Source organism: Hippoglossus hippoglossus, chromosome 18, assembly GCF_009819705.1.
Source record: "Hippoglossus hippoglossus isolate fHipHip1 chromosome 18, fHipHip1.pri, whole genome shotgun sequence".
Lineage (NCBI taxonomy): Eukaryota > Metazoa > Chordata > Actinopteri > Pleuronectiformes > Pleuronectidae > Hippoglossus > Hippoglossus hippoglossus.
Genome location: NC_047168.1, coordinates 8,342,218 through 8,368,276, shown reverse-complemented (window position 1 = coordinate 8,368,276; position 26,059 = coordinate 8,342,218). Strand labels below are relative to the sequence as shown.

At 42.2% G+C, this 26,059-nt stretch overlaps 1 protein-coding gene across 6 annotated transcripts in view; it reads right to left on the bottom strand.

Annotated features, from left to right (window-relative positions):
- Positions 1–26,059, bottom strand: part of kcnip4 (Kv channel interacting protein 4) — a 140,514-nt gene that overhangs the window by 62,635 nt on the left and 51,820 nt on the right. The window contains exon 1 of one of the 6 annotated variants that reach the window (XM_034568701.1): positions 6,226–6,574. The exons of the other annotated variants lie outside the window; for them this stretch is intronic. Within the exon in view, the coding sequence (XP_034424592.1) occupies positions 6,226–6,283 (58 nt within the window). The 5' untranslated portion in view covers positions 6,284–6,574. Of the gene's footprint in view, positions 1–6,225; positions 6,575–26,059 lie in introns of those variants that run through there. 6 annotated transcript variants of the gene reach the window in all.

Here is a 26,059-nt window from a genome sequence, read left to right as displayed (position 1 = left end):
GCCCCCGTGGCCTGCAACCTTCAAACAACGTGGTTAATTGCAAATTAATGTGATTGGGGGCCTTGTTAAACTCCCAGTAATGGATTGCAGGTAGAATGAGTCTGCAGTCAAATTTGTTGTGCAAGACATTTTCCTGGAAGAACATAACCTAATATAAAACACTCAAAAGCAATGAAAGCAAACGGTATCTTTGTTGTAATGGAAGCGATAATGGAGGGCAGCCGGGGTCCAGCTCCTGAATGAAGAGTGAAATATGGAATTGATATAAAACTAATAATCTAATAGATCTGCTTGGCTTGAATGTTTGTTTGAGATGATTTAAATACTGAGTCTGATCCTGGTTTGCGACCAAAAACAAGACCTTTTTCTTTTATTATTTTAGTTTCCACTATGTTGATAAAAGTGTTCAGTGACGAGACCCGTGTGACCCTGATTCCTACAGTCAATCATAAAAGACATATAACAATCAACAATATATTGTTGTAACTACTATTACTACAACTATTATAAGATTGGCAGTTGTAAGGGGAATAAAATCCATCGAAATACACGACCTTTTCTCAATGTTTCTTTGATTTTGCTGCCATCAAGTGGCGACGGCGAGAATGAACAAGTCAAAGCTCTGAGTAAAAAATACTGATTTATCTTCATGATCACCATATTGAAATAATGTCTATAATACATGTATTTTATATTTATTAGTTATTAGTCATATACTTTATTATATTTATAATCAATACAATAATTGATTTGATTGTCTTGAAAACATCTACTGATGTATGATTTATTGTTTTTTTATTTTGATATTTTAGTTTAAATTATTATTTTACATTGAAGATCAAATAATTAATAGAAAAATATATCCTTTTTTTTATATGTATGATCTATTAAAATATATTTTTTATTAGTCAATGATGTGAGTCTTTGGTGTTTGTGATTTTCATCCCCCTTATTATTGGCCTTGCGTTTAAAGATGTGTTGTTACTCATTCTGAATTTTATGCCTCAAAACGTTTTCTATCCTGTGATTCACATGAATATAGATACATTACAAACACTATCCTGACATTAAATCAACTGCATCATTGGGTATCATTATGGATTCAAACACTCTACATTGTGGTTAGGAGTGAACCAGGCCTGCTCCCTGGGGGCGTCAGTAAATAACTTGATTCGCTCTCCGTGTGCGCTGCCATGGTTCACCATGAGCCACACCGGTGTCCGTGCACGCCGCAGACCACTTCTCTGCCCCTGCGGAGCGTTCCCCGAGCAGCACCCCCACCCCCCCTGCTCATTCATCCAGTTCTGAGTGAGCCCCTCTTAATACCTGGTCACCCTGTGGGCATGGAGTGATTAATTTCACAGAGCAAAGAGTGCCACCCCACGGAGGGAAACCAAAAAAACGAGCTTGCAGCACCAAAATCCAACAGATGTGCCTTTGCTTTTCAATTTAAATGCTAATTTAGAGATCTGAACAACCAACAGAGGATAATGACACGGCGACTTTGAGCAGGGCGGAGATTACATGTTTCAGATAAAAGAAAGAATAAAAGGGGGAGAGGGGAAGTGAAAGCTGCACAGGTGACCCCCTCCTCAATCCCTCATGTAAGAGTGGCCTTTGCACATTTACACAACACAGAATAGGGACATCAGGAGTATTTTACATTCTATGTTATGTTATTTTTATACTTTTACAGCTGTTAGGAGAAGAAAAACATGTTTCCAGAGGGTGACTTACATTCAGAAATCCACCTTTTTAAAATGCAAGCTGAGCCTTATATCATGTCGGAAAGTGCTTCTCTGCAGTTTCAGGTGGTTATTCATAAGAGACAATTATCCTCTGAATGTCATCTCCCCTATAGTAACGACCACTGGGCATTTACCAGAGACCTTGGAGGACCTGTCATTGGCTGCTGGTTAGTGCTGTGATACGGTCCACTACTTGTACCTAAGGTGAGATGAACAGCGCTGAAGAAGCACGCGAGCGCTAAATGTTCCCTCGAAATCTCCGTCACGCTGAGACGTCCGCCCGACACTTCGAAAACAACACGAGCGGCTCGGTGAGAAATGCTTCACGTGACAGATGGGTTGCACAAAAACAGACAGTTTACACAGTACAAACAGTTATTATAGGGTTTTTGAGGCTTAAGAAGATTAGCAATAATGGAAGGTTTTAATTTAAACTGTTTTCAGAGTGATACCGGAGCCTTCAGAGACATTTCACTTGAGCTTCAGCAAATCGTCTGTGTCTTTAACTCTCAGTCAGTGAATCCGAAGCTTGGAGTCTGCTCAAGCCTGGACATGTGGCTTGTGAAAATTACTGACCTACTTCGAAATGACATTTCATCACCTAAATACTCGGAAGAAAATCGTTTCCAAGCAACCCCCCCCACCACCGCTGTTATGGAAGAACCATTCTTCTTCCTTTAAGGACCTATGATGCTGGCATCTGCTCTGTTCTTGCACTGCTTGAGTCGAGAGCTGCTTTTGATGCAATCGTGGCATTTTACGAGACATACTCGAGAAACGTGTGGGTGGGTATGTCGGGCACTGCACTCAGTCAGATCCATAGACTGTAAATAAAGATGGAAGAAATGACAGCTCTCGAAAAACGTGAAGCCAAAGTATTGGTCATAAATCCAAATAGGATTCCATAAAAATCCTTGTATCCATTAATCACCATTTTTTGCTACACTTCAGAATGGGGCACCTCAAGGGTCAATTTCGGGACCAGTTAATTATTGTTTTTTTATGCGTTCCTATTTGGTCATCTTATAAGTGCACATACAGTTTGCTTGGCTCTCTACAGGTGAGCTTGTGGGTTGATGCAAGAACCTGGATGTATACGAATTTTAACCAAAACAAACAACACTGTTCATTTAAACTCTGACATTGAAAATACTGCCATCTACTGGGCACTTGTTTTAATATGTTAGGCCTGTTGCTAGAAATCTCGACTGCAACTTAAGCTTTGAGCAGCACATTTACAACTAAAGTTCATTTAAAGTCCACTGCCAGAATTCAACCTATGTTCAACTTTGAATACAAATAAACTAACAAGCCTTTATCTCACCATGCTTTGATTACTGTAACAGATTATCTACCTGCCCAAATAGTAAAGCTGCACTTTTTAGATTTTAAAAGGTCCTTTAAAGCACTACATGGTCTGATATCTCAGATCTCTCATCCCAGGAAGTCGCTGTTCACACCTTCAGATCCTCTCTGAGGGGACTTCTTTCGGTTCCAGATCTATCTCAGCTGAAGCCCTGAGCCATTTGGAATACGCTGCTTTTTGAAGAAATACTTTATCAGTTTCTAGTTTTCTGTTTTGAATGTGGTCTATTTTGTACTTTTTGGACTAACTGCTGTGTTTTATGTGTTTCTATCGTTTATGCCGTCTCGAAGTGCTTCAGATAGCAAGTAATGGTGATCAGCTGCAAAGGTTTGCTTTTCAAACAGAAAATATCGTATATTTTTTCGTGTGGTCAGATTTGGCTGGAGGCGAGCATGGTGATTGGGCACGGCTACCCCCAAAAATGACAGCTGCTCTCCCTGTGGTCGGCTGCAGTCTCCGCTCAGGTTCGTAAACACCAGAAGGCCTGGCCGGAGACGGGGCCAGAAGTACTTGCGCTAATGTGACGAGAAAAACAGCTTACACCTCAAGGCAGCTGATTTAAAGTTTTTTTAAACAAGTTTTAATGGTGTTTTGTACATTGATTTACCAGTTGGTAGCCTGAGTCATGCTTAATGTTGTGCTGTTTTCGAGCAGCTCTCCTTCTAAATGATCCCAACTCCTACACAGAATCCACTCATCCCAACTCCCCACGCACACGACACAAACAGGCGACACGTCTGAAATGATACTGACAGGCGGCACGAGGCCAAACATATCGGCAGGCACCACGACAATGAAGCCGGCACATCTTTTCTCCCGGGTGACATTTAGGAACACGGCGGGGACACTCGAAGCCGGAGTTGGGCGTCAAAGTTGCACCGTCACCTCTTGTCATGTAGATGAGCGCGGCTATGAAAATTAATGGAAAAGCATTAGAGTGGGTAGTGGAGTAGCACTAAGATCTCTTTGACAAAGCATGTTTTATTATTTCGTCCTCATCTAAAGAACCCTACATGCTGTGCGTCAGCGTGTTGCATAATTTGACAAAATATCAGGAGGTAATTTTGGTCTAAAATCTGTACTGACATTAATTAGTATGATTGAATTTGATCCTCGACAAAGATGGAGGTGATGTTAATGTCACTGCTGCAGGTCAAGATGAGCGTAACAACGAATTCATCAACCAATAGGAGGAACAACAACTGTCATTTCTTTTATTTTATTATTCTTTTATAATGTTGTATTTGACTTGTTGCTATATTCTGTTTCTTCACCTCATTCATATGCCAGAATAACTTCAATCTATTATTCAACTATCTTATTCAGACTCTTACTGGGTTTTACTTCCATATCATTATTTCTATTATAATTATCATTTTAATTATTATTGTTCAATTCGATCATTTTTTTGGTCTATACACTGAACTTGTCCATCATTATTTGCAGGAGCTCAAGATGATGTTCCAATCATTTCATCCAGAAGAGACACTATTCATAGTTTTGACATTGGCAAAATATATTTTTGATCACTTTTAATTTAGGATTAAATCACCAACAGCTAATTAATTTATCAACCAATCAATGAATCAATTGTCGCTCAGTTAAATTATTTTATGACCATGTGACCATAGCTTAGCAAACAAGATTAGGCACAACATTATAGGATGATTTTTGCAAAGTAGATAACTAGCTACAATAATAAGCTTAACCAGGGATTCTTTGCTTCCACTTTAGAATCTTGTAGAGCTACAGGTTATTGTACAATAAAAAAAGTTTAGGTCTGGAGCTGGGGAATAAAACAATATCAACAATCATTGCTATATAATCATCAAGATTCATCAAGGTTTGTCAAGTTTAAAACCCGAAACTTCGCTCAGGAGCAAAGATCTGTCTTTAAACCTAAATTTCAACAATTACGTGATATTTATCCTGAAAATTATTGACATTTATTGATGTGAACATTTTTATCTTGATATAATTATTGGTCACATCACCACAGCCACGAAATGGGTGTAGGCAAACCATAGCGGTTGGGCTCAGCTCTTTATTGGATTTAAGGACGATTACAATCCAGCGACTCCTGCCAAACTCACTATCTGACGCAACACGATGGTCGCCAAACGCATTTGTCAGCTGCGCAGACACACAAGCGTAGCAACAGTAACCGAGAGGACGGGATTGTGGCGGAATGCGATGAAGTGACAGCATTGTTTGGCTCCTGTCAAACACAGAATGAAGAGCTGTCACAATCTGTTTCATCATGAACCCCAAAAAAACGACACTACTATACTTTGGTGTAGAGTACATGTACACAACCTGGTGTAAGACTGTGTGTTCCTGATCCCATGTTCTGCTTTCTAGGTCCCTGTGCTTACAGTGCACGTGACTGCCCGCTCTGTGATCCATTGCCTGAGAAAGTCACAGAGAGCCCCTCATTCATTTTGCTCTCGAGCTTTTCTCAAAGTACCCGAGTGAAATATGACTTTTTGTTCGTCGTGTGTCACCCGTTCTGTCTCCGTCCCGCGACACACCACTAAATATAACCCACCACAGTCCGCCGGGCCACCCACTAAATATTTCACCTTCCTTTAATATAAGTCAGTCATCTTTTTTGTTACGAGTTGTGACGCCGGGGCTGACCTGCACATTATCTCCGGGACGCTGGGATGTAACATAAGCTTGTGCGAGTGTGTTGGCGGAGAGTCGATGTGGCATGCTGTGTGTGCACGTGTGTGTGCATGTGTGTGTGTGATGCCACTGTAAAATAAATCAATGCAGGGCAAAGCAAATGGAAAAAAAGTGAGCGTGTGAAGTTCAGATGGAAATGTTCAACCAAGAGGTGGCTGACCTCCAGTCAATTTCATGGACTAGTGAGGTGGCAACGAGAACTCAAACAGCAGATTGGTCAGGAACGATGTGACAAGTCCAAAACACACACACGCACACACACAGACACACAGAATAAGACAGGAAACTCACAAACACAGAATTTATCTGTAAAAGTATCTCATCATTAAGACGACGTCATGAAAACTCTATCAACTTTCCAAACATTTATTAAAAAAACATATCAAAATAAATGTCCTCCTCTATCCCATAATGCCCTCATACCTGTCGTCTTGCGTCTCTGTTTCGGCTGCAGGGAGAAGATGACCATTAGAGCCCCCATGATCCAGACTTTTCTCGCTCAGTGATCTGGAAGTCCTGCTAGATTTCACACACGCCCGCACTCCCACACGCTTGAGAGTGAAGAGGATTGAGAACCAAAGAAAAAAGACGATGAAGATGAAGAAGGAGAAGAAGAGGTTGCTGGGAGCTGCCTCACATGAAGAATATCAAGTCTGGCGTCTAAACTTCTCCTTTATATTCACCCCGGCTGAGGTGGGCAGCGCGGCGCTAAGTGACGGGGAGTGGGAGTACAACGTGCGCGCCTCTGTTGGGTTTTGAATTTTGACGCGCACCCTCCGCAGCCCCCTCCCTTCCCTCGTTCTCCTCTGAAAGCTTGTTGGCTGAAAAAAATTAAAATACAAACGCTACTTTGCACCAGTTGAGCACCAAGATTAATTGAGTGCTCGCAGAAGGAAGCCAGTGGCCACGCTGGTTTTCAGCAGACCTCTCTCCTCACGCAGGGAGGGAGAGCGTGGAGGAGGCAAAAGAGAGCTCCTGCTGTACATTACCATTACTCCCTCACCGGCTTTGCCTTTTAACTGCTCATCCTGCAGAGGACGGGGGGGGGGAGAAAACCACGCGGTGTCGGAGAGTAAGAGCTGAGGAGTCAGGCGGATTAATATTCAAGTTCAGCGAGCGTCTGTTTTACCTGCTTACATGCATTCAAATCATCAGATAATAACTTCAGCCATCAAGAACTATTTGCCACTGCCTTTTATGAAATCATATAATTACTCATTTCTCTATGCAACTCTTTCTCTTGTGTTGCCTCTATAATTTCCATATTTCATGTAAAGCACTTTGAATTGTTGTGGAAATGTGCTGTAAAAGTAAAATGGCCTTACAGGATTGCTCTGAATGTCCCAATACACATTTCAGTTCAGCTCCATAACAACCTCGTGGCTCTGATAATAATCTCAGTTATAAGCAGAGAGAAAAAAAAAAAGGAAGTTTGACCTCGGCACCCTTCAAAAAATGCAACACTAATTCCGTATTCGTAACCATGCGCACAATCCCCTGCTCTTACAGGAAGGTTATTTTTCCATCATACACCCTATGGAAAAATAGTGATTGCCTCTTCAGAGTTGATCCCGCCGCTGCTTGCGTGGCAGACTATCTCTGAACCACTATGAAGAAGATCCTGGGATTACAGCGAAGGTGTGCAGGTCAGCATCACGCCAAGAACCCTCATCTTTTCCCTTTTTTTCTATCTTTCGCTCAGACCGAGTTAAATGCTCGCCTGATGTGACACATCTGAAAAGAGAAAAAGAAGAATAGAACGGAAAAGACTTCCGCCCCCCCCCCCCCCCCCCCCCCATGCCACCCACGGGCAATTCATTCATTTCTTGAACAGTGTGACAGCAGCGCGATTCAGAAACAGAACGGCCGACAATCAGGCAGCACGTTGCAGCCACTCCATTAAACCCGCTTCCTGTTGGTCGCCGTGCTCCGAGGTCTCAGACAGGAGGTGAAAAAAACAGCCAGTGTAAACTCTCCAACTCAGTGGGGCAGACACAGTGAACTGTACACCTGCGCACTCTGTAACAACAAAACACACACACACACACACACACACACACACACACACACACACACACACACACACACACACACACACACACACACACACACACACACACACACACACACACACACACACACAAAGACGTTGCCATGGCTGTTGTGAAGGTCAAGCACCTTTGAATAACTGACTCCCTGTTTCTGCTGTAATTGGGTTCTTATGGAGGAACCTGACCGGCCACGGATGCAATTACTGCAGGGTGACACCTGCATCATAATTCAAACCACCTCCTTGTAAAAGAAATTAAAAAAAAGAAATGTGTCAAAACAATATTAGTGACCAACGATGTGTATTGTGTTCTGTTTCCTGCATTTTATAAATGATTAATTTGATCTCAGCAACCACAAACTCACAAGTTTCCATTTGACCCCAATATATCTATCAGTCAGTCCATAATATCAGTCGATATGAGCCTTTCTTGGAAATATGGATATTAGTGTTCATGTTTCCCGATATGAGTCGATATGGAATGTTTTATTTTTTTAAATAAACAATGCAGAAAAGCATCTTTACATTTGACACAAAGAAATAGTTTATTGTCCAAATGCAAGTTCTATATATTTAGTGTTTTCTTTTCATATGGTATTGTTGCATAGTAGCAGCTACAGGTAAAAGAACGTCTCACTTCATCCGCCTATTGTTCATTTATTTATTCCACTTTCTCACTCAAGTCAAATTTCATGCGGAAAAAACTGACCTCAGAAGATGTGATCAGCTGTGATGCTACAGTTTCTGGAGCAAATCATGAAAAATCGTCAATTTAAACCACAGTTTTACATCACAGCTACAACTCATTATGATGCGAGGACTGGGTTGTGGTTCTAAAAACCATCCTCAACATACGTGAGGAAGTACAGCCTCATAGCATGAACCCCTTAATCTGCGGCCCCGCTCTGAGAATCGGTCCGAATCAGCTGAGCGTGTCTTGTCAAAGTCTAGCCTCATTATAACGGTGCGGTAACGACTTTTCATTAAATTAGACACTCACGGAGAACATGGCGGAATAATCAAACGTCTCTGGGGCAAACCGTCTCTCCGTACATACTGAGGATTATTCCACACGCCTTGAAGCAAACCATTTTAAAAAAAACAAAAAAACAATCTGATTAACTCTGTGGGATTGGAGTGAGGAATTACAACAGCAGCACAAGTGGTTTATAGAAGTGACGTGAAGTTGAATTTGAGAGCTTGTACTTGAACACGCAAAACGCTTGGACGTCTCAAGTATGTTGGTGCTCCGCTGCCCGCCGACACACATGAGACGTCCATTATCCTGAGTGGGGGGGCTTCTGGCTCTTTCCCTTTTTAACTCCCCCATCACATTTAACCTCTCGTTTTCTTTATGTTCATCAATTCAATGCCGCATACACCACTTTATTTAAAGGAATTCTATCAGTCTGTAGGTTTAAGTGACTCAGTCCAACGTACTTGAGCACCATCACCACAGGAAGCTGATAAACTGCAGCCGCCCGCACACGTCTTCGAGGTGAAGACATTGCTGACGGTTCTAGTCTGGAACGCGACTGAACTTCAGCCACAGAAAAAGCTGATTTAAAGGTTTGCAGCTTTTCTGCTTCCACAAGGTCTCTGTTGACTTTCTCTCAGACATATGGGGGAAAAAAGTTGTAAAGCCTAAACTGCAGCATCAGATATTTGGTGGATGTTTCGCAAAATACTTAATGCAACGAGAAACCTTTGGGATTTTCCAACCTAAAGCCTACAGCTGATTTTATTTTATTTTTTGTACCACAATAACTTAACTATTAATTTGCATATTCAAGTACACATTGTATGTTGAGTATTTTTGACATTTCCAACATTTGCATGACAGCTTACTGAATGATAGCATGATGAAAAACAAGATGAAATGATGCAGGGGAAGTACTGTGAGCGATTTCAGTGTGAAAATGTGAAAAATTATTGTAAGTCGAAACCCTTTTAAATGAAAGTACTAATTTGGAAAATATTATGTACATCCAAAGCCAGTGTGTGTAAATCACAGTCTGTAAGGTTAATAGAAAAAAGAAAAAAGTGTGTATGATGAGCCTGCAAATAGTTTTCCACATATATTAAAACTGAGCATAATTATTGTACAATACAGATAAGACCCTACCAGACATAAAGATTATTGAAGTCAAATTCATCAAACCCTACTGCAGAAGATTCTGTGCATCTTATTATTGACTGTACATTTATTAATTCTTCTTCTTAGGATTCGTGGGAACTCGTATCTTGCACATTCTGCACATCCATGGTCTTATACTCTCTTCTTCCCTCTGATTCATATTCCAACTCCAGAATGCTGTAAATTAGAAGACACACGACCTATTGTGTATATATAAAACTGGTGAGACCACTTTTTCTGGCTGTGTATGTTAATGTTCAGTTTCCCTGCTCACTGTGTAGTATATTTATTGTCCACTAAGTGGCAGCAAAACAGTGCAAGTACATGTATCTTTGTCGGCTTTTGCATTGAGGGACGTCAACACGGCCTTTTTCTGCACACTTGTATTGAACAAAAAAGGTTGTGAGTTAACTTCGCAGTGTGTCTCAGCTCAAGTGATTCAAGAGAGTCAAGCAATGAAGGAGTCACAAGAGTCCACGGGTGTGTTTAAGAGTGACACATTCGAGCCACGGAGCCGACAGCTGATCGATAAAACTCACGTAGGGATCGTGTTCTTTGAAAAACAGAGGAGAGGCCCTGTCAGGTAATACATTAAGAGCCAGGAGTTAAACTGACACAGCAGGTTCCATGTATTTGTGTCACATTAACCTCACGGAGCACGACGGGCATGACCACATGGATTTAATCCAAGCTAGAGAAACAAAGAGGTGCATGTCAGGTTCACTTTAAAAAGATGAAATATGTTACAGCTCCTATTCATTTCATATACATTTAATACACATAAAATCTTTTCAAACTATTTAAATAAAAATAAAAAAATTAAATCAATTCAGCTTTTTCTTGAAAACCTGCTTTTTGATCAATGACACCAAGATCCAAAATACACAGTATAAATAAATATATTCCTACATGTGTGCTACAGAGTTGCCTTCATTCTTTATTTGCCAGATGTGAGGCCCAATACTCAAGTGCACCGAAGGATCTTTACCTTCTCTGTACATTATATCTGACACACACTTGCGCAGCGCTGCTCTAATCATGTGACACCCCTCATTTCCCACAACCCTCGATCATACACACCCTCCCAACGTGTGCAAAGATTTCCCATCTCTCCCTTCGCTTGTCGATTCCGCCCCTCCACCACGTCTGCATCCACCTGTAGGCTCCGACACGGGGATTAAAGATATTTCCTCAGCACTCGTCATATCTACGAGACTCTAACTACGTTCTGCTGATGCAATAAACATTTCAAACGTGAGCTGCCTGACTGAAATGTAACTTCTCTGCTTTAGCTTATTCAAAATATTGGCTTTCCATTTCCTAAAGAAAAAGAGGGAGAAATGACCTTAAATATGAAACTGTAGGTTGAACAATGACTATTAAACTATGGTCAATATATCAGTGAACAGATGTATTCATGTAAAATAAATGAAGTTGTTCTATAGGAGACAATGTGACTGAAAACAAGGTATTTATCTTTTAAAGGCAATATCATAAAAAATATATAAATTTCCTATAATAGCTGTATTTTTCCATCTGATTGCAGTCGACAAGATACGGAAAGTGCACTGTCACGTTTTGGACAGTAGAGGGTGCAATTGATTTATCTTGAAAAACGAGCCAGCCCCCCTTCGCAGCCTCCTCCATCTGTAAATACACGCGGGAGATAAACTCCAGCACTGTGCACTTCAGTTTTACAACAATCTCGTGTTATCTCGCTAAGAGCGACCGGGCAATTCTTCCATTTCTCCAAAACTAAACAGCATTTGGATCGACACCACTCTGCCTTTCAACATGCGCACACAGACTTTACAACAAAGATTAGGGGCCCTTGACAAAAAGAGAAATGTAAATAATAGAGAGCAGACGTCCCCCCACTCTTTTTTTCCATGACGTTACACAAAGCAAAGCCAGAAACACACGGTGAGGTGTCAGAGCTCTTTCTCAAACAAACTATAAATCCTTCATTTTGCAATACACATTAGAGTTTATATTTGTGGTCATCCAGTTTGTTTGACGGCTGCAGAGCGCAGAGGAAAACCTGGGCAGCAGTCTGTGATTTCATGAAACATTTTCAGAAGTGCAAGCAAAGCAGTGCAGCTTAAAGGGGAAATTCAATGGAGAGAGTGAAGGAGCGCGGTGCAAAATTAAGCCTTTGCAGTGGCAAATCATCAGCAGAAGAAAGAAAGAAAGAAAACTGCTAATGAAGACTTCTTTTGTTCCTGCTTAGGGAGGAGGAGAGTGGACGCAGCAATGCAAGAAATGGAATTGTCTGGTTGGGAATAAAACAGAAATGCAGCCTTGCGGTCATCCTCTAATGCTATAAGCACTTTTCTGAGTATTAATAACAATAAAACAGTCACTGATCATGGGTTAATAACTTTAAATTAAAAAAGAAAAATTCGATAAAAATACAGAATATGTACAAAATATACATCTTTCACTACCGATGAAATTGTGATTGGACTTGACTAAAGTGCATGATTGCACAAGGATGTAAACTTGGGCAAAAGTATAAGTAGATATTGAAACAGACATATCCATATATATGAATATATTGACCTTCTATGAGTATAAGGCAGGTATGGTATATAAAAGAATGAGTATACATATATATAAAAATGGGTGATATCCACAATAAGAGTTATACAAAGCAAACCCCCCCCCATCCAGATGACCTGCTGTTTGTAATTAGTGATCATTACAGATTGAGACAATACAAGAGGCACAGTGTGCACAGAGGTTGTCATGAGGCATATTTTCAAAGTCGCACTGCAGCAGGAGGAGAGAGAGAGAGAGAGAGAGAGAGAGAGAGAGAGAGAGAGAGAGAGAGAGAGAGAGAGAGAGAGTGTGTGTGCACATCCATGCTTTACAGTTTAGTTAACCACATACAGCATGAAGGATGGCTCGCAATTAGGATGCAACAATATAAACGTCAGCACACTCAGCACTTTCTCTCCAAAGCCCCCGCCGCTGCCAATATCTCACACACCACCGTCACCATCATTCTGGCACCGGTGGCGTAATCGTAACACGTTGCCGCGGTGACGACGGGCCGCCCTACCTGCCCCACTACCTGCCCAGATGGTCTGAATCGGTGGGCAGCGGGGCCTCGTGGCGCTCGCCGCACCTTGCTGCCATCAAACGATCCAAAAAGGTGACTTGCTTCCAAAGAGGTGGCACAAAAACATTACACAAGCCTCAATTGCCCAGTGCGGCCAGGCAGGGCAGCTCGGCCTCTTTGAATCGACTGTTTGGCACAATATCTTGGCTAATTGTCGGTTGTGCAGGGACATCTTGAATAAAATGATGTATTTATGTTTGTTTTCTTGTCGTTTTCCTCTTTGTTCACATGTATTATTTCCTTTTGTTTATCCCCCTCTTTTCGAGGTGTAAGAATCAGCACCACCTTCAGCCTGGAGCCACAATAAAAAGCCCAGGAGTTGGCCAGTCTTGATTTTAATCATGTTGTCCCATAGCGCACCACCCAGAAAACTCACAGAGAAACAAACAACTCGTCTGTACTGCAGTCGGACTGCATCTCACGTCCTGCACCAGTGGTTACACAGGCCTCTCCGACATGGACGCCGGGTACAGTCGGGCGCGAGTCTCGGCGGCACCGGCCCCGAGTCGATCTGTCATTAGCCCCACCTGCTGCCATGCGCGCCCCGTAGGCCCGGCTCGTCGCATTCTTTTATTACACGCTGACGTGTAGCTGCTGTCGGCGTGACACCGAGCCCGCAGTTACAGATCAGCGCTCGCTGAGGCACGCACGACACGGACAAGGAGCAAGAGATTACAAATGAAGCTGCAAGATCTGGGTTTTTCTACTCGGTCAGCTGTGAAAGGTACTCAGAAAAACATAATCAGGATCAAACTTCTCACAGAGCGAGACTAGAGAGGGATAAAAATCGTCACAGATGGTCGAGAGGACATCAAAATGCAAACCCCCTTCGTCTTTTCTTATTGCGTTACGGCAAGTGCTCACTGAATCATAACCCCTCATTTCAAGTTCCTCTCCAAACAGAAAACTATGGAGCTCACGCCGAGTTGTGAAGAGGCTCCCAATAAAACCATGCGGTGGTGTGATTGCCGCAGTTATTCGCAGGGCACAAATATTGCTAAATAAGCAATCCAGACGCGAGATGAAAACATAATTCAATCCGCTGTTTAATCCCAAGACGTCCCCCGAAACCCCGACAGCAATAAATACAGCTCCTGGGCCCTTCCATGTTTTAGCAATACTGTATAATGGGCATTATCATTCCACACACTCCTATCTGTCCCAGTTCAGACAGAAAGGGAGCAGTTAAGTCCTCTGCCAGAGGAGTGATATTGAGTTTGTATTTCATAAGCACAGTTTAATCAGCGTGCTCCGTTTCAGTTTTGTTCAGTCGAGAGGGTGGAGGGAAGTTGAAGCCATACGGGAGAAGGAGGAGAGCGGGGGGGGGGAGCTTTAATGTTACCTCTGCACCACCGGACGACTAAATGATTGAGTCCTGATGATTGTTCTGGTCGAATTGATTCCAAACGTGAGCTGGCAGCTCGGTGTTGTGTCAATATGCTAATTGCAACTGGTGGAAATTCGTATTTTTCTTAGTTTCGGCCAGTGTCTGTGATGGTTTGCAATCACAACAGATTTTCTCATTAACTTCTTGTATTGCAAATCAATGTTACTGTTTCATATACTTGTATAAAAGCAATGAGGAGTAACGTGAAAAAAAGTAAATGCGAGGTGGGAGGGAAATGCGAGGTGGGAGGAGGGATTCAAACACTGTCTTCACAGGAGAAACGGGTTATAAAATGCAACTCTATTGATATTAATAAACTGTATATGAAGATGGACGGCATGTCTTCTTTCCCAAAGTGAAGCCAAAGAGTCTCCATCACCATCGGGTGGCTGGCTGCGGAATAAGTCATAAATCCCATCTCCTCCATGTTAATGGATGGGACATGGACCAAACTAAAGAGTCAAGCTGTCGTCGCATACAGTAAAACGTATGCAAAGTGGTAAATTCAATAAAGTAGATCATCCAGGTCTTCAGATATAAAGTGATTTACAGTCTACTCATGGTCAACCAAGTGTTATGTGGAACAGTCTGAGACTTTTACAAGTTAAATCCTAAGTGTTTCATTAGTCTACAGTGTTTTTACTCTGCCGTATATGGACGAATTAAAAAAAAAAATGGCTGAGAAATGTGCATCCTGGGATTGACGACCTGCACTTGGATGCACCAGGGTCACAGACAGAGCCATGAATGATGCATCCATCAACTACCTCGGACCATGATCTCATCTCAAATCTATTTGGCGGCCTCTGATGACAGCTCATCAGCTACGGTGACGGCTGAAACACGGGGGAACCGTACGTCAGCTCCTCAATAATAAACCATAAAATGGAAGGGGAAGTCCTTTTTCCACGGCTAAATCGGAAGATGTGCTGCGAGTCCGACGCGTGCCCTGTAACCGCTATCTGTGCCAGGGGCTATACGGTGACACTCGGGTATCACCGTCCCTCTTATGTTTCACACATCAGGGACAGATTGCATGTCAGCGCTGGGAAGATGCGGCGCGAGCTTCACCATGTTGCTGAGGAAGAAGTGCGATGACGTTTGGTGGAAACAGTCGATTTACTTTGTTATCATCAGAAGTCTGATCTGATGTACTGTCGGGAGGCAGGCAAATGATTAAAATGTAAATAGCAGCAGTGCAAAATGAGATTAGAGGCGGATTCCTCGAAAACATGCGCCGATGGTTTAATTTAAAAGCCGAAGCCGAGCCAACAGCCTTTGGTCATTAATCCTCGCAGATCGAGAGCGGGGATACTCGACTGTGTGTGTGTTTCATGCCTCTTCAAATCACTAAAGTCTGCCCGCATTAAAATACTTGAATCTGTGGTTCCCTGCTTCTTTGAGCTAAAACTGCAGGACAATCAATATGGACATTCAACAAGTATCTCCGACAAAGTGCTCAGCTCACATGGCCATGCACTTTCATGTGAAGGGCCTAAGACATTATACGAACACTTCAATATACTCCCATTGGTTTCTATTGCCCTTATGTGCTTATTCTGCAGAGACAGGAACAAAGGTCGAGCGCTGAGTGCATTCTACCATACACGTCCTGTCAGGATAATTCAGCTACGCTCATGTTGCATCTACAGTGGGGACATGTTGTTGGTGTCTCTTCACAAGCTGAGACAAAAGGAAGAACAATGTCTTCTCCAACAAATGCATACAAATAAATATCTGTGGAGGTGTAGTGCGCAACAAAGAGGACGCGATCTACCCGAAGGAGGTGGTCTTCTTTGTTTCTGGGGGATGGAAGGGTGCATTTGTCAGCCATATTTGAAGGAGCCTAAGAAATGGGACTATCTAGTCACGCCGCTGTGACGCAATCGGTCTTTAAATGCAGCCTCGGAAAGGAAACTGCTGTATTTCCTTAAAGATAGACAGTGTGTCAAAAAAAATAAAGTAATTTTGTGTAGCAGAAATATTGACTAGTTTTTCTCTCCTGCCTAGAATCTCAAGCTGTGCAGCCAAAACACTGTTTGAACCCACATAAGGTTTTAAAATTCATTTTCTGGTGCGAAACTAAAAGTTTACAAATGCAAATGTGCACAAAATAATGCACAATACATCCTGGAGATTTCCATTCGATGGAATGGTGCAGCCATAAAAAAAAAACATGGAGTGTTGAATATTTTACAGTTGGAATAAATTGATAAGGAATAATATTATTTTAGAATAGTAGGATAGTAAAATATTTCCAACTTTAAATCCAATAGGGGACAACTGTCAGTGGATATGGCAGATTACTTCTCCTGATGCTTGATTTAGTTACATCCCTATGGTGTGCAACATGATACAGCAAGCCCCTTATGCATCCTATACTGAGCCATGCATAACCAAACTCTTTGAATTAATCACACAAGCAATCCTCTGCTGCCTATCCGCTAACGTACCCACAGTTTCCCCACATCTACCGCTGACCTCGGACCTCTTTTTCTCACGCTCAAAGTCAAGATAACACTATAACCTTTACGTCCGCACATGATAGCCGGCGACCTTTCACCCCGTCGGAGCTATTTTCAGAACCGCTCCATCTACGGTGCACCAAACAGATCAAGGTTTTGTTACCGCTCATAAAAATTACATGGAGTTAACTTGACTGGCAGAAACGTCCGTCTGAATTATGCATCGCGCGGTAAACACTGCGCTCCGACAGTCCCTCCCCCCCCCCCCCCCCCCCCGAGAGGTTTCAGTTCAATATAACGTGAGCATAAAACACGGAGCTTTCCCTCAGGGACGGCAGTGAATGGTACAGAAATCACTCGGTGGCTAAAGGTGGACAACGGCGTTTTGATATCGTTGCTGGCAGCCGGTTGTTAAAGTGACGTTATGAGTCGGGTCTGTCTTTAAGTTATGCAGTCATGGCTCATTGATGATCCATATGGGGATGTGAGGGAGCATGCGGTGGGAGCGATTATAGCAGTGAAGAGGGTTGTCAAATTGTGAATTATGGATTTATTAATAGGCCCTTTGGGCACAGACACCAGGGCTCAAGGGGTCAGGAGGCATCTAGAAGCAGTAATGTCTGGATTGTGCACATTTGTTTATGGTTAAATCCGTTTTTTTTCAAGGTTGAGTGCCAAACAAAACCAATCAAATGTTTGGCTCAGTCCATTTTTCCCTTTGTATTACAGCTGCACTGCAAACTGAGGCTGAAGTTACATTTTCAGCGAGACTGATTATTTCCAGCGTGAACTGAATACTAAAGTACAGCTGCAGTTCTTTCACCCAACAGTGGCACAAAGACACAAAACAACTACAAAGAGACACAATATTTTGGTTAACAGACACAAAGCAAAAGCAAAGTGACACAAAATGACCACTAATACACACAAATTTACGATAAAGAGCCTCAAACTGACTTGAAAGAGACACAAAACAACTACCGAGATACACACTTATATGATTGAGATGCTCAACAACTACACAAACACACAAAACGACTACAAAGAAACATAAAATTACTAAAGTAACAAAAATGTGACGATACAGAGATGCAAAACAACTACAGAGAGATACAAAATGGTAAAACGAAAAATAGAAAACCGAAAAGATAGAAAACTAAGAACTATATAGAGGTTTGAAATTACTAGAAAGACGTCAACAAAGAAAAAAGATAAAACACCGCGACACACAGAGAAAAATATGCTTACAAAGAGGCGTAAAAAGACAGATGCAACACCTACATGTGTGATAACGACAACTAGGAGACCTGGAGCGACCACATCTAGATGCAAAAAGACTATTTACTGCATAAACTACTCGCTTTTTCCTCTCTTCTCCTTTAAAAGAGGGTTAATGGGCCTTTTACATGTCAATGCTTCGGGGCCAGCTGATCGACCGAGTCTCCCCTCATGGTTCCCCTCCACTCGTCAAGGTGGCGCACACTCTGAATCATGTGCTCGGCCATCAAATGAATGCAGCAAATGCAAATACACACACGAGTGGGACTATCTATATAGTGTATTTTCCCTCAGATTCACCGCTCCACTCCTCCACTCAGCAACTCGGTGACAAACACAGCAGGTAAATACATTCCAGCATGCCTCCACTCTCCCGAGGGATGGATTCATTTTCCCCAAACAGGCACCAGGACATTGTGGGACCGCGGCGGCACTCGCTCAGTCGTTGGCTTTTCACGCTTTTTCAGTTTTAAATTAGAGCACAACGTTGGAAACCATCCCGATTCTGTTTGCAATTATGCAACCAAATTCGATTATGCTGTTGGCAGGAGTCAATTATAGTGGCCTGTTCTGCAAGGTTTACAAGCCTCGGTGCGTTCCTACAGAGTTGAGCGTGCGCGCGTCTCAGCGGTACCAGTGCACGCTGCTCGAGTATTAACATGACAATCATTTTCAGGGAACGGGCACATTTGGTTCAGGGAAAATTTCCCACCGTGGTGAGCAGCAGCGTAAACACTGATGTCAAGGGACCAAAATACAAACATGAATATGAGTACACCAAGAGCTCAGTTTTACATGAGTTTTAGGGAAAGAACATTTTATAATAATTTGGAAGGTTTGGAAACTCCCGAGTAGTGTGGACACAAGGCGTATCTGTAGCAGAGTAGAGGCATGTGGTAGTATGGATGTCTGTCATTAAGCATTAAGCAGTTTTCTGATTAGTCTATTAGATGGTAAAGGATAAATGGACTGCATCTATTTGAGCGTTTCTACTCATCGACCACCGTACAAGTCGCATTCACCCATTCATCCACCTGTTCATACAGCGCTTCTTCTATCACATACTATTCATACACTGTTGGAACAGCCATCAGGGGAAATTAGGAGATCAGTATCTTGCCCAAGGGAACTTTGGAATGCAGACTGCAGGAGCAGGGGATCGAACCACCGAAATTCGGGTTACAGGACAACCGTCTCTACCTCATTTTGCCTTTACAATGTCCTAATGTGCACAACTTTGTTCACCTGTAACTTGTTTAACCTCTTTCACATTTTTTTTATTTTCTTTTCTTCAAGTATTCATTTCCTTATATCCTCATTTCTAAGATCAACTATTTTGAAATGGTCTCTTTTGTGATTGTAGATTCACCTGAATGCCAACTTTCCCTTCATGCCTCATACAAAATCGCCAAGCCCTTCCCCGTCTGGTGTGGTGTGTGAGGAAAAAGAAGAGCAGCGCAAGTATTGAGTCATTTGAGTCAACCGCAATCTGAATCTTCACAAGTTCCATGTCGCTCTTCTCGTCTATTGCAGCCGTAAGCAGACGGCAATTCGAATGGAGGAGTCCCAGTTGCGGCAGGTGTCTGAAGCCGCAGTAATATTGAACAACTACCCTGCAGACATCCATAAAGCATCGCAGCAACTCCTGCTCCGAAATGCAATTAACATCCTCGTCATTTCTCCATCGCCCCTGCCTCGGCTGGAACGGTGCAGAGAGGGTTAAAGTCTGCATCACAGAGTGCAGCCGCCTGCCAGCATCATAAAATCCCATTTCATGGTCAAGCTGTGGCGTCACAGCACTGTTCTCTATCTGGGCTCGGGGTCATCAGACAATCGATGAATTTCATTTTCCGTCTTCATAGCTCAGCAACGGATATTGACCAAATTCACTTGAGAATGTACAGAGACTGGTGTGTGTGTGTGTGTGTGGTGGGGGGGGGGGCAGGCATTTTAGTACAACTGGGGGGGTGATAAGCACCAATTATTTCAGATTACAACTTTTCAATTAGCACGTTTGGATGCATTCACAAAGAATAGTGTGAACAAGGAGTAAGAAATGTGCACGGAGATATTTCTGTGCGAGTAGATAACAAGACAGCATCTCTGAGTGCAGCTTTAAATTATTAGATGCATGTAGAATATGCAAATATTTTTCTTTTGACGTCCCTCAAGGAGGAGAATTTGTTTTTGCTTTCTGAGATGTGTTATATTTTTTATTGACTCCTAAGAAAACGAGACGGTGAAATTGAATGCCTTCTTCTTATAGATACAATTAAAACTGATTAATTCCTTGAAAGCATTTTGAAATGCTCTGTGCCGTCTTTTGTCTCCTAATTGGTTTACACCCGATCTTGACACTATATTTTTAGGTTTTAAAAGAAGAAAACCAAATGTATAGCTCAAACAGAGCCAGCCCATCTCACAAGGAGCCAGGATTTACACCTCTGGAAGAGTGTTGCACAGCGAGATCTCCTTTACCACCCGCAGGACTGTAAACCTTTAAGCTGCAGCCAAGACCACCTTTTATTCTTGCTCAGACATGACAAACGCATTAATTATTCACATCCTACCGTTTGCCAGAACAGGGGGAATTGAATTTAAACCCAATAAGATCCTGGCGCGAACACAAATCGTCAGTGATTCATGGCTGAAGTTACTCAGTGTGTCAACGGGAGATGGTGCGAAGAAGGCGAGGGCCGAGTTTCGTCCCGCATTCTTATATTTGTTTGTCGAAATATGAAATAGAAATGAGAACACAACAGTCTTCGTAGTGAACATGGAGCTCTGTATGTGTACGTCGATGTTAGATTAATGGAGTCATGCTGAGGTCATGAATGAGGAACCAGCAGAGGCACTTGCAATGGTCTCATACATAAATCAAACTAAATAAATATGGTAATGTTCACAGGGAAGTGGGGGGGGGGAAACCAAGCAGCCCAACTGAGGTGTCTGGTAGTTATTGATATGATCTAATGACCTCAGCGTTTTCCACAGAATTAATTTAGTCAGTGACAGTAATGGGGGTGCACCAAGATCACTCACATGCAAGCTCTCACGTGAAAGGGTGAAAGTGCACCTGAAACTATGAAGTCTGACTGACTACGTGGACGGTAAAAACATTACGGACCATTCTACACTCACCAAATTAGAGATGCGAGTTTATTATGAAAACTGTCTTGGGAAAAATTGGAATATGACGGGCCGCCACAGTCTAGATAATTAATGGGGAAACACTGGACCACCCAAACACCCAAATGCAACAGTTTCTATGTGTATATAAATAACCCATCATCTCCTGTGCTGGTGGTGCGGGCAGGCAGATGCAGTGCGACAGCCCACACATGCACGAGTCCCCTTGAAATGTACAAGTATGTTTTTGCACCGCTGTGACAAAGCAGATGCTCCAACAACCAGCAGCACCACCACCACCAGCAGCAGCAGCAGCATCCCTGCCACAGTGACATGAACCGAGCCCACTTACAATCCCAGTGAAAGGCACTCTGGAGCCTCTGCACTGTCCACCTGCTGAAAAAAGACGCACCCTGACAGTTCTGGGTTAACGGAGGAAATAAGCCACGGTGTGCAGGGATAACACCAAATGACACCGGGAAAACCCACTGTGGTCAACTTACACACATGCACGCGCACAGGGACGTAAACATAGATCCACTTTCAGCGCCTTTCTCATTTTGAGATCCCATTATATCACCATAAGGTCGACTGATCAGACTTGCAAAGTGAGGGCATTACCATAGGTTGTACCAGGCTCGCAGACATAAGCAATCAGAGCTGCAGCATGTGCGGCGTCTCCATAGTGAAGCTCCTGGAAGTTTACAGTGTGGTTTAATTTTCCAAAGTTGACGAATCCAATTATTGATTGGTGTTTCTTTTTAATTCTTTCCCCTTTTTACTCAAGAACTGAGAAAATAACCGCAACACCCTGAAATCAGTTTTTGGGAATAAGCAAGGTATAACACCTTACCTGCATTTCGTTTTTTTTAATTCATCTAAAGAAATGCAAAATTTAGCCCGAGGACATTTCGAGCACCAAGGAGGCTCCGACTACTTTTTCTCTTTCTGATTATTTCTCCTCGTTCCAGAGCAGCACCCAAACAGAGAGTCTGTTTCAGCCTGTCCCAGCTTGAGTCGCGGCACATTGATCGTTCTGTTTAAAGGACAAGTAATTGTGGGCGAGTGGTGCGCTCTGATTGCCTCTCGGCTTCTTCAACACCAATTTGTCTGCTTGTCGGTTGAGGGCAGGGACCAGAACTCGGCGTGTGGGCCGGGGAGGGGAAGCCTGACAGGATATGTGATCTCGTTGTGCCGTGTCCAGTGCTTCCTCCTTGTCTTGTTTGTGTGCGAATTTGCTTGGTGATGAGTGAGTGTATTTTCCCATCGTAACGCAACACTGGGGAATCGATAACGAGGCCCCCTTTGTGTTGGAGTTTTGCAGCGTAGCGGGCTGTCACTGCTTTCAAGCACAGAATTTCAGATGCGACTCGTAGAGTTGTAGAGTAAATGTGTAAATCACTGCAGTAAACTTAAAAAATGTATGACAATGAGTCTCATTATTGATTATTATTATTGTTAACATATTGGTGAGGTAATGATGATATCGGTAATAATTTATTGTTTACGGTATTCTATATATGTATATTGTGTATTAATAAACTTTCCTTTTCCATTTATTTATTTATTCTTCTCCAAGATTATCACTATTATAATTATGTAATATTATTGTTGTTATGATGAGATTAATCTTGTAATAACATTATATATATATATATCTCAAACTGGCCCGTATTCACTGTTCTTGTCCACCTAAAAAAAAAAAAAACTTGAATAAACTAAGAGCTGGATTTCCTAGTTTCAACAGAAAGAAAAGAATATATATATTTGATTTATAATCTTTGTTTCAAGGGAGAATTAACACCTTTACTTTCCGAGGCTAATCACTTATTAAATCAGCATAAGTTAAAGAAAAGATCATTCAACAAGCCACACTGTCCCTTCATCCAACGACATGAACAATCCATAACAAACCCATCTGTTTCAGCCTTAATGGGATTTCACACATCCTATCGCTTTCTTTCTCCACAAACTGTGAGTGTATTCTTTAGTGTGGCACCGCCTGCAAACACAAAACTCTGGTCACGTCTTTAGCAGAGAAATCATCGACTCCACCGTGTCTTCGATCTGTGGAGCATTTTCTGTGCGGCCGCCCCAGGCTCTGGGATTTAGCCAGCCATTAAAGAACAATGCCCATTTTTCATGTGCAATGGGGGTCCTCCATTAGACATGAACCTGGAGGTGCCATCATTTAACGCGGCGCCATCGCTTCTACTACAGGAGATATGAGACACAATGAAAAAAAAAAAAAAGTGAAAATGAGCTTTAGAGGGAAATATCAGCAGAACAAAAGGCACAGTTTTCAAGCTGCTCACATTCCACCTCTAGTGTCCTGCAGCGACAAGGCTCCCTGTGGTAAACCTACCACAGGGAAACCTAATTATACTCTCCCATTGTTTTCTCAAGGTGAGATGTTAGGACTCTTTTCCTCAAGGCTTAAAATACCCTGAATCACTTGTACTCTACTTTAAGTCACGAGGCTTTTTTATAGCTTCCAATTTTAAACTTTCCAGCCCTCAAAACACACATCTAACCCATTTGTATTGCACAATGCACTTGTGTGCACAGATTAGCACATCAAAATCTATCCTACCTCACCATAATATCTTGAAATAGAATATGTAGAGATATTTCTGGTATTTACTTGAACATTTTTATATCAATAGTATATTCTGAGAGGTGCTGCTGCTCAGACAAAACAACTCTATGCTCCCTGCCTCTATAAACAGATTCTACATGTGAACTAGAAGGCGAGGGACAGGGTTTTGTTGTCGGAAGCCGTCTTGTTTCCGTTTCTAGTCGGACCAATCATGTTTGAGCAGGGTTTGGTTGTCTGCAGGTTAAGCGCCTGGAATTAATCTTAAACCTTTACCCCCTGTTAACTTCTAATTTGTGAGAGCAAGGAGGCGAATAAAACGTTTGCTTCTGGTGGTGAGGCAAATCGAAACGTGGAGAGTGGAGTTCAACCTGGGTGAACCCGCGATATTCGCTTTGCATTCACGTATGTGTGACCAGACGCAAACAATCCATGTGGACAGCAAAAGAACCCGTTCAGGCTGAACCCATTGACTGAAATGCATCGGCTCTACTTATCGACATTCATATGCAGATAGCTGCTAATAGAGATTAGCCAAACTAAAAAAAACAAGAAGATTTATTGCTGTTTGTGTTTTGCGGTTAGAAACGTTCGTCAGAGATTGGCCCAGAGCCAACACAGGTTGGTAGAGACCAAAATAGAGCTAAAAAGAGTCAGTATTAGAATGAATGGATGTTTAAGAGATAAATAAACTCTTAAAAATGACATTAAAGCAAAATTCACAGATATCCCATCGATTATCCCGGTAGATTATACTTAATATCTGTAGCTGAGGTGTAAAATATCAGATATTTCAGAAGAGCCGGTTGCAAGCGACTAACCCTTTTCCTAAAGCCTTATCAAAACGCAGGAGTGTCTGATTACACAGACAACAGCAGTGTGAAACATGGAAGAGAAATCCTACTGCACCGCACTGAAACCCCACACCGGCTCCCCGGGCAGGAGAGACAATACCAGCCTCCCACAGAGGGCCTTGTCTTTGATGGCACTTTCCATCAGCACATTGTGGAGTACACTGCTTCAGTTGCAGCCACTCAGAGCACACTGGCACTACAGTGTCTGCCCCTTGTGCACCGAGTCATTCCTCATCGGGCGACTGAGTGAAGTGACAGCCTCTAAATCAGAGAGCTAATGAAAAGTTAAAGAGGAACTCTAATACAAATTCGCGAAGGGCAATCGGAGGTGGGAGAAGTTAAAAGTGGGTAAGTATGTTACCTTACACAATTAAGGATCTCAGAATAAGGCAGAATGAGGGTATAAGATCTTATCCCCAACCTGATATCATTACAGCTGGGCTCATACTTACACAGCAGACACGTGCATAAATGCATGCGATACTCTAGAAAGCAGACAGCTGTTACAAAGTCGCCCCAGGCAGGAGGTTCTATATTAAAAAAAAGGAAAGTGATCATACATCGCATGGTGAGTTGAACGTCATCTCAAAGGCAGATGGGTGAAACTACACACTGTGACGTGATGGTAATGGGGAATGAAGTTGGTTTGATAAAACTCGTGTATCCTGCTGCTCAAGCCTATAATTCAAACAACTTAAATCTCCCATCTCGTAAACTACTCAGCGGACCACATGTTGGCTTTTCTCCAAGATCCAACCAAGGGTTATAATATTTTTTTGTCAGGCCAATCAGCTGCTATAGGCACAAACACATATGCTAATAATATATCATGCAAAATACAGTCATTAATTTTTTTTAATCATTTCAGTACAACAGATGCATAAATCATAATAAAAAAGCAGCTTATTGGTTATGTGGAGTAATTGTTTGAGGGCCATTCCCATTTCCCAAGGACATAATGTTATTTAATGTCCCACTGATATTATTATATTGTATTTCTGTACTTCTTGCATTTGCAATTTGCATTGGGAATTGGGTGGGAGGGGATTCACTTTTTTTTCTTTGTACGTTTTATTTGTGCATCCATGTTCTCTTTCTCTAACATATAACTTTTCATAATATCCTATGTATCTTTCCTTGCACAGTGTATATGTGTTTGTTTTAATTTTTTTTAAATTACGCTAAATTAAACCTTTGTTTCAAAACATGTTGGGGAAGCTTAATTGACTTTCTGAAC